At 49.3% G+C, this 14,944-nt stretch overlaps 1 protein-coding gene across 1 annotated transcript; it reads right to left on the bottom strand.

Annotated features, from left to right (window-relative positions):
* Positions 1-2,143: 2,143 nt before the first annotated feature.
* ITPKC (inositol-trisphosphate 3-kinase C) lies at positions 2,144-14,607 on the bottom strand. The gene is made up of 7 exons (XM_081869406.1): positions 14,487-14,607; positions 8,549-8,648; positions 7,751-7,964; positions 7,423-7,627; positions 5,093-5,194; positions 4,305-4,380; positions 2,144-2,544 (listed from the first exon to the last, which is right to left on the bottom strand). Exons 1-7 carry the CDS (start codon positions 14,583-14,585, stop codon positions 2,345-2,347), a joined length of 996 nt encoding a protein of 331 aa, XP_081725532.1. The 5' UTR covers positions 14,586-14,607; the 3' UTR covers positions 2,144-2,344.
* Between the last annotated feature and the right edge of the window lie 337 nt (positions 14,608-14,944).

The raw sequence follows: 14,944 nt of genomic DNA, 5'->3' as shown, positions 1-14,944 counted from the left end.
GGTTCTGAGAAGTACATGGGGACAGGTGGGCTTCTTTCACCATGGGCTGGGGAGGGAGGAATCTAGTCCCCCCTGTTGCAGGAAACCGCCCCCCCCATCTTTCAGTTTGTACAAACTTACTCACACACAACATATGTGACGCTTCTGTTATAAATTCACAGAAAATCAACCATACATCGGATCTGCACCGTTCCACTTTTATTTTACTCCCATGAAGGAAGGACTACAAAATGGGGAATGTTTGATACAGGCCAGCCATAATCCCTTCACCATCCCAGCACATCCACAGGAGCCCTGCCCAGTTGCTATGCCAACCCTGATGGTCCTAGACAGAAGACCATCAAGATCACAAAGAACTTGCATATGGGAGTGGATTCAGCACAGGGACTGGAACAAAGGACAATGATCAGATCTTCCCTCAGGGGGCAGGAAACTGCGACTACCTTTTGTCTTCTGAAAATGACTCATGGGGAGGGGGAGAGAAGGGAACCAGCCAGGTGACAGGACACTCAGGTTACCACCACAACTCCTCCCTCAACACCTCCTTTCTGTAATGTATGCATGCTGTTTCTGGGGGTGGGCTTGACCTACAGGAGGGGAATTTCAAAAGTTTTTATAAGGTCTTGCACACCATTTTTCTGTGTCTTTCCTCTCACCTGCAAGTGAGGGGAGCACCCTGTTGCAACAGTTCAATAAAGGCCAAGCCTACAGGCTGCTGTTTTGCTCCAATTTACTCTGGTTGGTGTCTTTACTTTTTGTCCAAGGGAGCCCTCGGATTTTTCCAGTAACACCCCCCCCCCCATCATTCAGTTTGTACAAACTTACTCACACACAACATATGTGACACTTCTGTTATAAATTCACAGAAAATCAACCATACATCAGATCTGCACCGTTCCACTTTTATTTTACTCCCATGAAGGAATGTTTGATACAGGGCAGCCATAATCTCTCCAGTGTACCGACCCAGTTGGCATGCCAACCTTGATGGTCCCAGACAGAAGACCATCACACTCACAAAGGACCTGCATATGGGAGTGGATTCAGCACGGACTGGAACAAAGGACAGTGATCAGCTCTTCCCTCTGGGGGCAGGAAACTCTGTACTCATGGGGAGGGGGGAAAGGGGGAACCAGCCAGGTGACAAGACACTCAGGTTACCACCACAACTCCTCCCTCAACCCCTCCTCTTTGTGATGTAGTTATGATGTAGTCTTGGTGTAGCATGGGGGATTAGTAGCTAATAAAAGTTGCCTTTTGTTCTGGGCTTCCATCTTGTTCCATCTTGTGGCGACAGTCTTCAATAAAGACCAAGCCTCCTGGCTGCTGTTTTGCTCTGGTATTCCTGGCTGTTGTCCTTGTTTTTTGTCCAAGGGAGCCCTCAGATTTCTGCATTAACACCCCTAAACAATCAACACTTTGGTAAAGGCTAAGCCACAATCTTCTGAAGATTCATTCATTCATTCTCTCTCATTATGCAACCTTGAAATGAAATAAAGCTAAGACGCAACAGCACATCACTTGTAGTTATTTATGTCCCTTAAAAAAAAGAAAAACTTTTTTACATATAAAAATTTACAGAAACACATACATTCAAATACAGAGGAGCAGCTCCCTTCGAAGGACAGCCACAATCCTCTCCCAACCACCCAAAAAAAAAACCACAACCACACACAATCACACCCAGGGAGATCCTATCCGCTGGTTTCCGATTGTTAAAACTAACCCAAATTCAGCACCCAAAAAATAGGCAGCCTGGCCCTGCCAAAGCAATTTGGAGGGCAGTCGAACTCCACTATTTATTTCTGCAGTGATTGGGAAAGGTGTTCTCCCCCAAGCCCTTTGGTGCGTCAGGTTGTAAAAGCAGCAAACTGCTCCTGTTTGCCTTGGGCAGTTAGGTTATCTGGGTGCCAGGAAAGTTAACGGTCAAAGCAGTGGGAAGACATAAGTTTCTCTTTACTCCCCCAAACCCTGAAGAGAAACGCAAGTATTTTGCTTGACCGAGGCCCGCAAGCTGTGGCTCAGGTGTGGGTGGGGCTTATTTGGGGGAGGAGCAGAGGCAAGCTCCGCCTCCAACTCCCCCCACCCCACCCCGCTTTCCAGTCTCTCCCGACATTTGGGAAATGCGCACAGCCAGCACCATGTCCGTCACGCCAATAAATAAACTTAGCGGTGCAAAAACCAGCTGGCCCCTTCCAAAAGGCCCCTGGGGCTCTTCCAGTTCCGCCCCAGGCCCTGTATCCCCCTGGTTCCAGTAGCATATCTGGCTGAATAAATTAAACGGCAGAGTCCCGGGGGAGCCAAGGCGGCCCCCGTCTCGACGTGTCGGCTGCATCTTCCTGGCTCACTCCCCCAACATCCTCTCCAAGATGGCGATAAGGTTGTCCAGGCCCCAAAGGTATCCGTCCTCGCGGTTGCCTTCTTGCCAGGGCAGGCGGTGAGTCAGAGTCTGCTTCTCGGGCAGCGGCACCGTCTTGCCAAAGTCGATCATCCACACCCGCGCCAGACCCGTCTGGTCGTGGACGAAGAGAAGAGAGCTGCCCACTACCTGGGAGAGAGAAAGGAAGAGGAAAAAGAGAACATTAATGACTGTGCCTTTCGGCGCCTGCTAAAAGCACTCTTGCTTTGGCAAGCCTAACATCATAGCTGTCAACTTACAGATTTGAAAATAAGGGAGCAGCAGCCTCAAAAATAAGGGATCAGCAGCCAAAATAAGGGATCTTCCAAGGGGCACAGGTATGTTCAACTTCTGAGCCCCTCTGAGCCAAAGGCAGAAAGCCCAGCCAGCAGCCAAACGAAGCCTCAAGCGGTGGTTCCCACAGCACAGCAACCCGGCAAAGGGGATGCGGCAAGGAAAACCACCGTCACCTCTCCGCTGGGAAGCGCTGAGCAAAGGCGAGTCCTCAGTCAATGGGGCTGATTTGATTGGCACAAGGCATGCAAGCTCCACCCCCCAGTCGTTCTTAGACTTCTCATTGGGTGAGCAACACAGCCAAGCAACACAGTTAGAGCCGGCAGGCAGGGAGGGAGGGAGGGAGGGAGGGAGAGGAGCTGCTTCCTTTGAAACCTGGGAAATTTAAGGGACATCATCAAGAAGGGACAGCAGTGGGACATGGCGTTGGGATAATGGACTGTCCCGCCAAATGAGGGACAGTTGACAGCTATGCCTACCATCATTAATGTGACATACCGGTATATCGCAATGTTTCGCCGGTGAGATATTGCGACGATGAAAAGCAGATATTGGCCAACCCAAACGCTTAGAAATTGCTGGTGTGAATCTTTTTATTGCAACTCTGGGGTTTTTTTTTTAAGAGTTGCAATTCTTTCTTGCTTTTAGTTTTTTTGCAAACCACTTTGAGGGGTACAATCAAGCGGTGAATGGATTTCATAAAATATAGGAATCAGTGACCCACTGGAGGAGAATGGTTATGTAAGCTTTCAGAATATTTACAATTAGCCAAACTGACAGATACAATAAGAGGAAAACCAAAAAAGTAAAGTGAAAAAGGAATGGGAGTGCCTAAATGAACACCTTAAAAGCCAAGGTTCGAGGACAGAAATCTGGCTGACTTTGGAATAACCTTGTGAAGTGAAAGGATAAGAAAGAGGGGTTTATATCTAGATGTTAGGATAGAGATGATAAGGAAAACAGGAAGACACAATGAGAGGTAAATGAGGTGCTATGGGATTGGTGGAAGTCAATGTTTGTTTTCCTTTTTAGTGTTTATATTATTAATTTGTAAGATTTAGATTTGTTTTTTATATATGCTTGTTTTTGTGTTTTGTGTATTGTTATTTTTTGCTTTTGTTGTTGTTGTGTGGAAAATACCCCGCCCTCCCCAAAACGGGGCTCAGGGCGGCTAACACCAGATATAAAACAATTGCTTGAAATACAACTTAAAAAACAAGATTAAAATACAACATTAAAATGCAGCCTCATTTCAGAAGAAACTCAAACTTTTTGGGGGATGAAAACGTCAAGTCTTCACCAAGGCTAACTATCCAGATCCTTGAAAGTTAATTTTATTGCGTACTGTCCTAATGGACTGGGATCCATTTAAGCCTTTGTTTTTAGATTAAGGCTTGTTGGCATTGGATCAGATTGATGTGCCGTCTTCCTTGCGTATCCTGCACTTGCAAACCTCCTTTTACCTTGGAAAGCGAAAACGAGATGAAAAACCACCCCTGGCTCCTGAATGGCGGGGGAATGAGAGGCAGGACCCCGAAAGTCAAGCGCCCAAGACCCTGCAGCAACCCACCAGATGCCCTCAGAAGTTCCCCCTTGTTCCACGGAAAGAGACCCACCTCGTGCGTCTTGAAGAACTCGGACTGTTCGAGAGCCCGCCTGACTTCCTGCAGCCGCTCCAGGTAGCTTGTCTGGGGAAAGAAGGAGGAGAGACCTGAGAGGATATACGATGTTCCCTTCCCAAAGACACGACTGGGGCAGGTGCCAGGAATACCCTAGAGGAGATGGGCTGCCTTTTCCCAAAAGTACACAAAACAAATACCGCGAAAATCCCTGAAACGAGAAGTAATCGACTAGAAATATTACCTTGTGGAAATCAACTAAATAATAAAAAATCAAAAAGCTTGAGGGGAAAAACCTAAAATAAAACAAAGCCTTAACGGGATGCCAGCTACAAACCTTGTTTCACTGAACTATTCAGTTTCCTCAGAAGGAAATAGAAAAACCATGAACTTTAAAGGACCAAAATTCAAACAAGGATAGAACCCCCAAAATTCTGACGTATTATAATCCTAGCTTGGCCTAGGTAAAGCAAAGCGCAGTAATAAAGGATGGAAGACTCAAAAGTACAGTTTCTAATACTGAATTTACAAACCTAAATAGGAAGCTTTAAAGAAAGTCAAACTTGAAGAAGGCAAAGCACAATAATAAGGGGTTGAAGACTCAACTGTGAAAATTCTAGTGCTGCTTTTACAAAAAGGTTTAAAAACCTAAACTAAAAGTGGGCAGGGAACCGCGGAAATCTAAAAAAAGCGGCATGTCAAGGAAAAGCATGGAAAGTGTCAAATGGGGCCCTCTCCCTGCAAAGGGCTTAGTGCCCCGGGACAGAATCTGGACCCTCACCAGGACTCTCCTGTCTCGGTCCACGAAGTCCCAGAAGGCCTGTGTAACCTGGTCCGGGTGTCGAGTCTTCTTGAAGCTGGTGTTGCAGGTGCCGTCCGCTTTCTTGAAAAGATAAAAAGAGAGAAAGAATGTAAGGCTATCGGGAAATGAGGCAGCCTTAAAAGCCAGCGCTGTGTCGCCAGGATCCAACGATGATGAGAGCCAAAGGGACTTAGAGGCTCCACCTCTGTGCTTGTGTCTGGAGGCGGCTGGAAGATGAATGGCGGCTAACAGATTGAGGTTGAATCCTGACAAGACAGTAGTACTGTTTTCAGGGGACAGGGGGTGGGCTGGTGTGGAGGACTCCCTGGTCCTGAATGGGGTAGCTGTGCCCCTGAAGGACCAGGTGCGCAGCCTGGGAGTCATTCTGGACTCACAGCTGTCCATGGAAGCGCAGGTCAATTCTGTGTCCAGGGCAGCTGTCTACCAGCTCCATCTGGTACACAGGATGAGACCCTATCTGCCCGCAGACTGCCTCCCCAGAGTGGTGCATGCTCTGGTTATCTCCCACTTGGACTACTGCAATGCGCTCTACATGGGGCTACCTTTGAAGGTGACCTAGAAACTGCAATTAATCCAGAATGCGGCAGCTAGACTGGTAACTGGGAGCAGCTGCCGAGACCATGTAACTCTGGTCCTGAAAGACCTACATTGGCTCCCAGTATGTTTCTGAGCACAATTCAAAGTGTTGGTGCTGACCTTTAAAGCCCTAAATAGCCTCAAAGGCCCAGTATACCTGAAGGAGCGTCTCCACCCCCATCGTTCTGCCCAGACACTGAGGTCCAGCTCCGAGGGCCTTCTGGTGGTTCCCTCATTGTGAGAAGTGAGGTTACAGGGAACCAGACAGAGGGCCTTCTTGGTAGTGGCGCCTGCCCTGTGGAACGCCCTCCCATCAGAAGTCAAGGAAATAAGCAGCTATCCTACTTTTAAAAGACATCTAAAGGCAGCCCTGTTTAGGGAAGCTTTTAATGTTTAATGCATTTCTGTAATTTTAATACAGTATTTTGTTGGAAGCCGCCCAGAGTGGCTGGGGAAGCCCAGCCAGATGGGCGGCGTATAATTAACTAACTAACTAACTAACTAACTAACTAACTAATTTCCCGGTGGCTATGGAGAAATTATTTTTAAAAGGCTGTGAGGACAAAGCTGTGCCTGGTTTGTTTTGGGGCTGAATTTATTCAAGCGCAAAGGTTGGTGCATTACTACAAATAGCCCTGGCAGCTTCAGGAACGGGACCTTCCCTCCGTCACAGCCATTAGAGCGTAAGAAGAGGCCGCTGGATGAGGCCAATGGCCCACCTAGTCCTACATCCCGTCCTCACAGTGGCCAGATCCCCATAAGAACCCAGGAATCGTGATAGACTGCTCTTGGAGCTGGAGGCTCTGTAAGACAGGCTTTTCTTTTGGTCATACAGACCCTCCAGCTGCAGGAGCAGTCTATCTTCTCACAGGGCCTAACTAGATGCCCCAGGCAGGCCCCCAGCACCAGAGCAGTTGGAAGTGTGAAACAACACCAACAATAATAGATTGGCAAACACTCGTGATCGAGTATTTTCAATTAGCAAAGCTAAGACTGGAAAAGTCAGGGGAGCCCCGAATCAAAAAACATACAGAGAATGGAAATTATTCAAGGAGTATGTAAGATTATATTGTAAAAATGATATTAACCTAGCAGAACTGAATGATACTTGTGTGTATTAAACAAATGGAATAAAACATCTTAGAGGAATATATAGAAAAGGGCATAAAATAAACTGTGCGATAAAACCAAGACAATATAAAAAGTACAATGAAAACGATTGGAAGATTTCCTAGAAGACTTAATTGGCTAAGATATGATGCTGTATAAATGATTGGCTTTTTTAACCGATTTTTTTTTGTTATTATTAATTCTTTCTTTTTGTTTTTCTTTCCTTTTTCCTTTTCTTTTTTTATCTCTTTTCTTTTTCATTCTCGTGTTTAATTCCATTGTAATGTATGATTGTATTTTAAATCAATAGAGACAATACAGTGGTGCCTCGCAAGACGAAAAGAATCCGTTCCGCGAGTCTCTTCGTCTAGCGGTTTTTTCGTCTTGCGAAGCAAGCCCATTAGCGGCTTAGCGGCTTTTAACGGCTTAGCGGATAAGCGGCTTAGAAAAAGGGGGGGGGGGAAGGAAAAAAAAGTCGGAAAAACTCGCAAGACATTTTTGTCTTGCGAAGCGCCTCCAAAACGGAAAACCCTTTCATCTAGTGGGTTTTTCGTCTTGCGGGGCACCACTGTATATGAGTGCCTCTCCCTGCGGCCGCTCACCTTGATGCCTTCGATGCGGAAGCCCAGCGTGGTGGTGGAGCTGAGGGTTTCCCTCCACTGCATGTAGCGGGGCTTCAGGACGGCACTCTGCGCATGCTCTTCCGCCGTGGGAGCCGCTGGGTCCACGGCCACCATCTTGTCGTACATGTCTCTGCGCGGACAGGGCTGCTGCCTCGCCTTCTCCAGCTCCTCCTCGAGGTACGTCCTGCGCCGGGGGGAGAGAAGAGAAGCACAAGGTCAGGCACCCATCTTGACGCTGCTCCTCTGGCTCGGGGTCAGGCTGGATGACCTCCTGGTATCCCCTCCCCAGGTGGCTTGAAGGGCTCACCTGACTCCCATCTTGCAGTCCATGATGGAGGGCGCGTCAAAGCCAGACAGCAGGTCCTCCATCTGGATGTAGGTCTCCCCATCGCGCTCCACCACCCCATAATAGGCCGGGACGTAGGGCTGCAGCGCGTCGCACACCAGGCGCTCCAGGCATTGCTGCTCGCTGGGGCAGTACTTCTTCAGGATGCGGCCAAAATCGCCGGCCCTGAAGTTGCCTGCGGGGGAAAAGACACAAGCTATCAAGAAGAGTTGGGGGAAAAACATTGTTCTGAATATGTGTATATGTACGTAATATGTGTATATGTATGTAATGATTTGGGACGCGGGTGGCGCTGTGGGTTAAACCACAGAGCCTAGGACTTGCTGATCAAAAGGTCAGCGGTTCGAATCCCTGCGACGGGGTGAACTCCCGTTGCTCGGTCCCTGCTCCTGCCAACCTAGCAGTTCAAAAGCACGTCAAAGTGCAAGTAGATAAATAGGGAAGGTAAACGGCATTTCCGTGCACTGCTCTGGTTCGCCAGAAGCGGCTTAGTCATGCTGGACACATGACCCAGAAGCTGTACGTCGGCCCCCTTCGCCAGTAAAGCAATATGAGCACCACAACCCCAGAGTCGGCCACAACTGGATCTAATGGTCTGGGGTCCCTTTACCTTTAACTTGTCGGGGGGGGACTTGTCTTCCCTGCCCCCACCAGATTCCAAGGTCTGCCTGGAGACCTGGCCAAGATTGCACACATGCTCCCCCCACATGACCCCACCCCCACCCCAACCAGCCTCCTCCCCTCCAACCCCAGAGTTACCTGCATGGCCAGCCAGCTGGACCCAGGGGTAGCGCTTGCGGAAAGAAACCACACAGGGGGACCATTGCACCATGTTCCTCAGCTTCTTCCAGGGCTTGTTCTGCAGAGCAAAGGAAACGCACCGTGAGCCTTAGGTGAATTGGGGCCCTTTAGGGAAGAGAACTGTGACCCTTTCCACTTGGTCAAGAGCAAGAATTTTGTATCTGAAACGTCAGGCAAAACGCTCTGCTCCAACGCACCCTGTGCTGATTAAGCAGATGCCACGGCATAGTGGAGTGTGCAAAACTCAGGCAGGCTCTCACCCATTACAGAAACAGCTGCTCCAAGCCCCCGGGGTAGTCTCTCCTTCACTGGAGGTGTTAAACAGAGGTTGGGCTGGCCATCCGCCCGGGGTTCTTTAGCTGCAATGCATGTATTGCAGCGGGTTGGACTGGATGACCCCTGGGGTTCCCTTCTAACACTACAATTCTATGATTCTACACAAAGAGGAGAAAAATCTGCTGGATAGTGAAGATGTCCGGCTCATTTTGGACCTGGGGGTCTACCTTTTATCATTTATTTATTTATTTATTCCTGAAGGAGTGTCTCCACCCCCATCGTTCTACCCGGACACTGAAGTCCTCCTCCAAAGGCCTTCTGGCAGTTCCCTCCCTGAGAGAAGCCATGTTACAGGGAACCAGGCAGAGGGCCTTCTTGGTAGTGGCACCCGCCCTGTGGAACGCCCTCCCACCAGATGTCAAAGAGAACAACAACGACCAGACTTTTAGAAGACATCTGAAGGCAGCCCTGTTTAGGGAAGCTTTTAATGTTTGACACACTATTGTATTTTAATATTTTGTTGGAAGCCGCCCAGAGTGGCTGGGGAAACCCAGCCAGATGGGCGGAGTATAAATAAATTATTATTATTATTATTATTATTATTATTATTATTATTATTACCTCTGCCCCCAGAGTTTCTGTATGATGCCTCAGTGTAGAGGCAGGAAACAAATTCTGTCAAATCCACCTTAATCTTACAGGAAAGGAGGAATTTCACCCATTACACTCTTCTCCAAACAGTCAAACAGGCATCCGAATTACAGGTCTTTAGAAGCCTCCAGGAGGAGAGTAGTTTTTCATAGAATCACAGAGCTGGAAGAGACCCCCAAAGGTGCTCTAGTCCAACCCCCCGCAATCTAGGGATCTCCACTAAAGCATCCAGGATAGAGGGCCACCCAACCTCTGCTTAAAAACTTCCAAGGGAGTCTACAAGCTCCCCAAAGAACTCATATTTTAAAAATACATATATAATAAGAAGCGAAAAGAGAAAGACAGGGAACTTTGCATCTTGGGTTCCATCTGCTCTTCCCCAAATTCACCCCACTTTGAGGGGAGGCAGTGGGTCTGACAGGTTGAGATGGACGCAGCTGGGGCAGCCAGATAAGCAGAGCCGGAAGCAGAATGCGGCCACACCTCCACCAAATCAACCGGCATTTATTTCTCCAGCGCCGTCTGTGTGCAATGTACAAAACAAAGTTGAGATGGAGGTCTCTGCCCTGAGGGGCTTACAATCATCAGAACTAAAACAGTGGTGGCCACAGAGGAAGCTGTCTGAAGAAAGGCCAGATCAGACCGCTATTAGCAAAAAATTGGAAATCTCAAGAAATACCAACGGTAGAAGAATGGCAGATGAAGATGTTGGAGTTTCTGGATTTGGCTGACCTGACTGGAAAAATCTGCGAGCAAAAAGAGGAGGAATACCAAGAAGACTGGATGAAATTTAAAGACTATTTAGCTAAATATTGTAATATAAGATAATTGAGAAGGTTCTTGAAAGTACTAAACAGGCCTAGGATAACAATAAGAATGTGGCATAGTAATATGGATTTAAGACAATAAGAAAAGAGTTGAATATAGTTAACTGAAGGAACTAATTAATTAGAAAGATGTTTGAGAGAACTGTTACAAGGTGATATAACGAAATTCAGTTGGGGGGGGATTTGAGGAAGTCACTTAACAATGGAATTGAAAATGAATATAAGAAGGAATATGTGTTTTTATTTTTATTTTTTAGTATTGTGACGTGTTTTGTTTTGTGTGTTTTATATGTTATATTTGTTATAAATGTGTAAAATTAATAAAAAAAATTGGAAGAAAGGCCAGATCAGACTGCTTCAGGGGCTAGATCCAGCCCACAGCCGGCCTACCCTCCCTGCGTTCTCCGTTTACTTTTGAAACCTAATTAGACCCCATATTTCCAAAAGCAGAACTAGAATTCACGGGGGGGGGGAGAGAGGGGGGGCGCACACGCGCACACACACACACACACACAGCCTGCAGAGGAGTCATTGCTAAATTAGTTGGGGAAATTGTCCCAAGCTCAGTATTGATGTATGGAAGTGAGAGCTGGACCATCAAGAAGGCTGATCACCAAAGAATGGATGCTTTTGAATTCTGGTGCTGGAGGAGACTCTTGAGAGTCCCATGGACTGCAAGAAGATCAGACCTCTCCATTCTGAAGGAAATCAGCCCTGAGTGCTCACTGGAAGGACAGATCCTGAAGCTGAGGCTCCAAGACTTTGGCCACCTCATGAGAAGAGAAGACTCCCTGGAAAAGACCCTGATGTTGGGAAAGATGGAGGGCACAAGGAGAAGGGGATGACAGAGGACGAGATGGTTGGACAGTGTTCTCGAAGCTACCAGCATGAGTTTGACCCAACTGCGGGAGGCAGTGGAAGACAGGAGTGCCTGGCGTGCTCTGGGCCAGGGGGTCACGAAGAGTCGCACACGACTAAACGACTAAACAACAACAACAGTATTGTCCATGCAGCCAGGCTGTGGCTCTCCAGCGGTCATAAAATCACAGGAATGTAGAGCTGGAAGGGATCCCAAGGATCATCTAGCCCAACCCCTTGCAGTGCAGGAATCTCGGCTGGTCTTCTTCCCCAGCCTGGCTAAGAGACGCCAGCAGAGTTTGAAACCCCCCCCCCACCTTCAGTGGATCTCAAAGTGGGCAGTGGCAAACCCCACCCACCCCGGGGTGGAATGAGATTCCCTGGGGGTTCTCAGTTTTTTTAAAAATTAAATTTGCATACATCCAAAGATCACAGGGCGGTTCATGTCATAAAGAACAAAACGAGAACACAAAATACATAACAACCCAAGTAATTGAGCCAAATAGTTTTAAATGGATTTTGAATACATGCGCAATGAATCGTCACCGTTTTGTTTTGGATTTTATGGCATTCTTATCTTCCTAAGAAGCCCATGCAAATCACTGTTCTGAACAATGCTTTCCATAGGGTCAGGAAGGGCTCACAGGGGGTGAGTTTATAGAACCAAGGGGGTGGGGTGGGGGCCCCCCAAAAAAGTCTGGGAACCACTGGCATGATTGAAGCTGCAAAAAGCCGAAAGGGGCTGGTATAGGCATCCTGCACAAGCCTGGAGGCCACCACTAAAGGGGCCCTGCCTCTTTATTCCTGCTTTTGCAGGGGGTGGACTAGATGACTTTAGGGGACCCTTCTTCACTCGCAGCCCCCACCCCAGGCACTCCTACTTTCGTCCCCCACCCCACCCCACCCCACCGCAGCGATCTGCTGTGATCCGGGTCCATCCAGTTGCAACTCAGCTCAGCGGAAAAACCTCCCTCTTCCTCCCACATCTCTAACCACAGCATGACAGAGTTTCCACTGCGAGCAGGAGGCAGCAAGGGGGGGTTGCTCAATTTGCCACAGCTGAAAAACAAACAACTGCCTGGGGGGCAGGGAGTTGACACCTGCCAAAGGGCCAAGCCCAGGTGAGACAAGGAAGACTTGCTCGGGGTGGTAGTGAGTGGCATTCTGCACATGCTCAGAAGCACCCTTGGACTGCAAGAAGATCAAACCTCTCCATTCTGAAGGAAATCAGCCCTGAGTGATCACTGGAAGGACGGATCCTGAAGCTGAGGCTCCAATACTTTGGCCACCTGATGAGAAGAGAAGACTCCCTGGAAAAGACCCTGATGTTGGGAAAGATGGAGGGCACAAGGAGAAGGGGACGACAGAGGACGAGATGGTGGGACAGTGTTCCTGAGGCTACCAGCATGAGTTTGACCAAACTGCGGGAGGCAGTGGAAGACAGGAGGGCCTGGCGTGCTCTGGTCCAGGGGGTCACAAAGAGTCAGACACGACTAAACGACTAAACAACAACAAAGGAATGCCTTCCTTTGAGCAGTCCTGAATCTTCCAGTATTCCCCTTCTTACGACGGACTCGGTCCACTTTCTCCAGGCCATGACTAATTTTCCCACTTCTCTTTCCTCCTCTGACTTGCTCTTTCTCTCAGCTAAACAGCCCCAAACGTTGCTGCATCCTCTCTATCATTTTGGTTCCCTTGAGCTGACCCTCTTCCAGCTCAGTAACTTCCTTTTTCAGGTGGTGCCAGGCTCAAATCACGACACTTACGGACAGCGCATAGAGTGCTTTCTCTTTTGTCAACAAAGATCTAGTCGGAACCCACACAACTGGGACTTGGGGGAAAGTTTCCAGCTTTCAGGTTAATATGAGGAGGAGGATAGTAATTTTATTATTGATACCCAGCTCATCTGGCTGGGATTCAAAGCCTTTGGGCCTTCTTGCAAAAATGAGCTTTGGTAGGCGAGCAACGCAGCCACAGCCTGCCACCCTCGCCACTCCCCCCAAACCTGTTCCACGCCCAGGCTGCCCTTTTGCCCTCTCTCTCTCTGTCTTTCCAAGATCTGCTTCCAACTGCCCCCCAGGCAGGATGGGGGAAAAGCACGGGAAAGATCTTCATGGGAAATGGCAACAGCAGAAACCTCAGCCGTTCCACCTGCCCTGACAGGTTGGGTTGGTTGGCACGGGCCTGCGGGCGCAGCGCCCTGAGCGGCTGATGCCAAGTTTTCCACCTGCCTTTTGTAAACAGTCAGCGGTGAGAGTAGACCCTGTTCTCTCCCTCCCACCCCACAGAATCCCACAACTGCAGAGTGGGAAGGGACCTCAAGGGACATCAAGTCCAGCCCCCTACAGTGGAGGAAACGTCAGCAATGCATTTCTCACAGGGGAAACCGAGGCATGCCAGGAGGGTAGTAAGTAGTGATGCTCAGGTTCAGAGGCCTGCTAGGTTCATGCTCCAGTAGGAAGACCAGTCACCCCCCCCCAGCCAACATTTTGGCTCACCCCAAAACATCCACGACTATTAAAGGATGGAGAACAGAGGCGGCAGAAATGCGGACAGATTCACAGCGCTGAAATCTCCTTACATTTTTATTCCACCTTTTCTTCAAGGAGCTCAAAGTGCCACTCTCCATTTTTATTCTGTGAGCCGCCCTGAGATCTTACGATCTAACTAACAACAAAAACAACACAAACTTTATCCTCACAATAACCCCATAAGGTAGGTTAGAGAGACTGACCCTAATGAGAACCACTGAGAGTCGAGGGGGTGAGGGACGCACACAACACTTTTTTTACGCCCTCCCCGGCAAAACTCTTCGCTTGCACTTCACATTGGGGCGGGAGGGGGTGCTTGGATGCTCCACCCCTCCCTGAAGACTTGCATCCAGGATCCTGCCTGGCCGGAGCCACGGCGCTGAGCCCTCCTACTCCGAGTAGACTCCTCCAACTGCACCGGCACGACGGACTCCAACCAGATCCCTGGCACTTAAACCGGTCCCAGTAAAATCCTGCGCGTTGCTCCGAGTTAAGACTTCGCTGGGACCGAGCGACCCCGCCAGCAGCACAGCTGAGCCTCTAAGCGCGGCTGCAACGTGGTGAAAACCGCTTGCAAACACGATATTCCGCCTCCCTCCGAAGACCCCCCAAGGCGCTTTCCAACACAAAAACCCACGCGCATTTAAAAGGCTACCCCCTGGGCACGTGCAGAGCGCGCTCCACCGCACGCAGCTCCTTGCTTTCCAACCCCCACCCTCCCTGAACCCCAAAATTGCAGAGCAAAAGCCTCACCCTGCAGGCGCTCCGGTCCAGCTTTCTCATAGCCCCCGCGAGGCCCGCAGCCGCATCCAGACGTGCGCGCAGCTCGTGCGCCAGAGGGAGCGTCCGCATAGTCCTCTGCGGCCGGGCTGCGCGCGGGGCCCTTTTATGCTCTCCGCTCCTGCTCAACCCCGCCCCCTCCCGCGCAGGGCGGGGCATTTGGTGCTGATGATGCTGATCCCATCGCGTTGCCTGGCAACGGGGGGATCTTGCGGCCGATTTTTCCATGACAGCAAAAGCAGAGAGAGAGAGAGCGCGCGAGACGTTGCGCGCGCGTCCTGTACGCAAGGAGGCAGCGGCTGCGCAAAGGAAGCTGCCCAGGATGGGAGCGAAGAAGCCGGGGCAGAGCTGCACCCAAACACACAAATCATAGCTGTCAACTTTTCCCTTTTCTTGCGAGGAATCCTATTCGGAATAAGGGAATTTCCCTT

This window comes from Podarcis erhardii (genome assembly GCF_964252035.2).
Source record: "Podarcis erhardii genome assembly, chromosome: 7".
Classification (NCBI taxonomy): Eukaryota; Metazoa; Chordata; class Lepidosauria; order Squamata; family Lacertidae; genus Podarcis; species Podarcis erhardii.
Note: the sequence above shows the minus strand (reverse complement) of the source record. Positions and strands in the feature narration are given on the sequence as shown.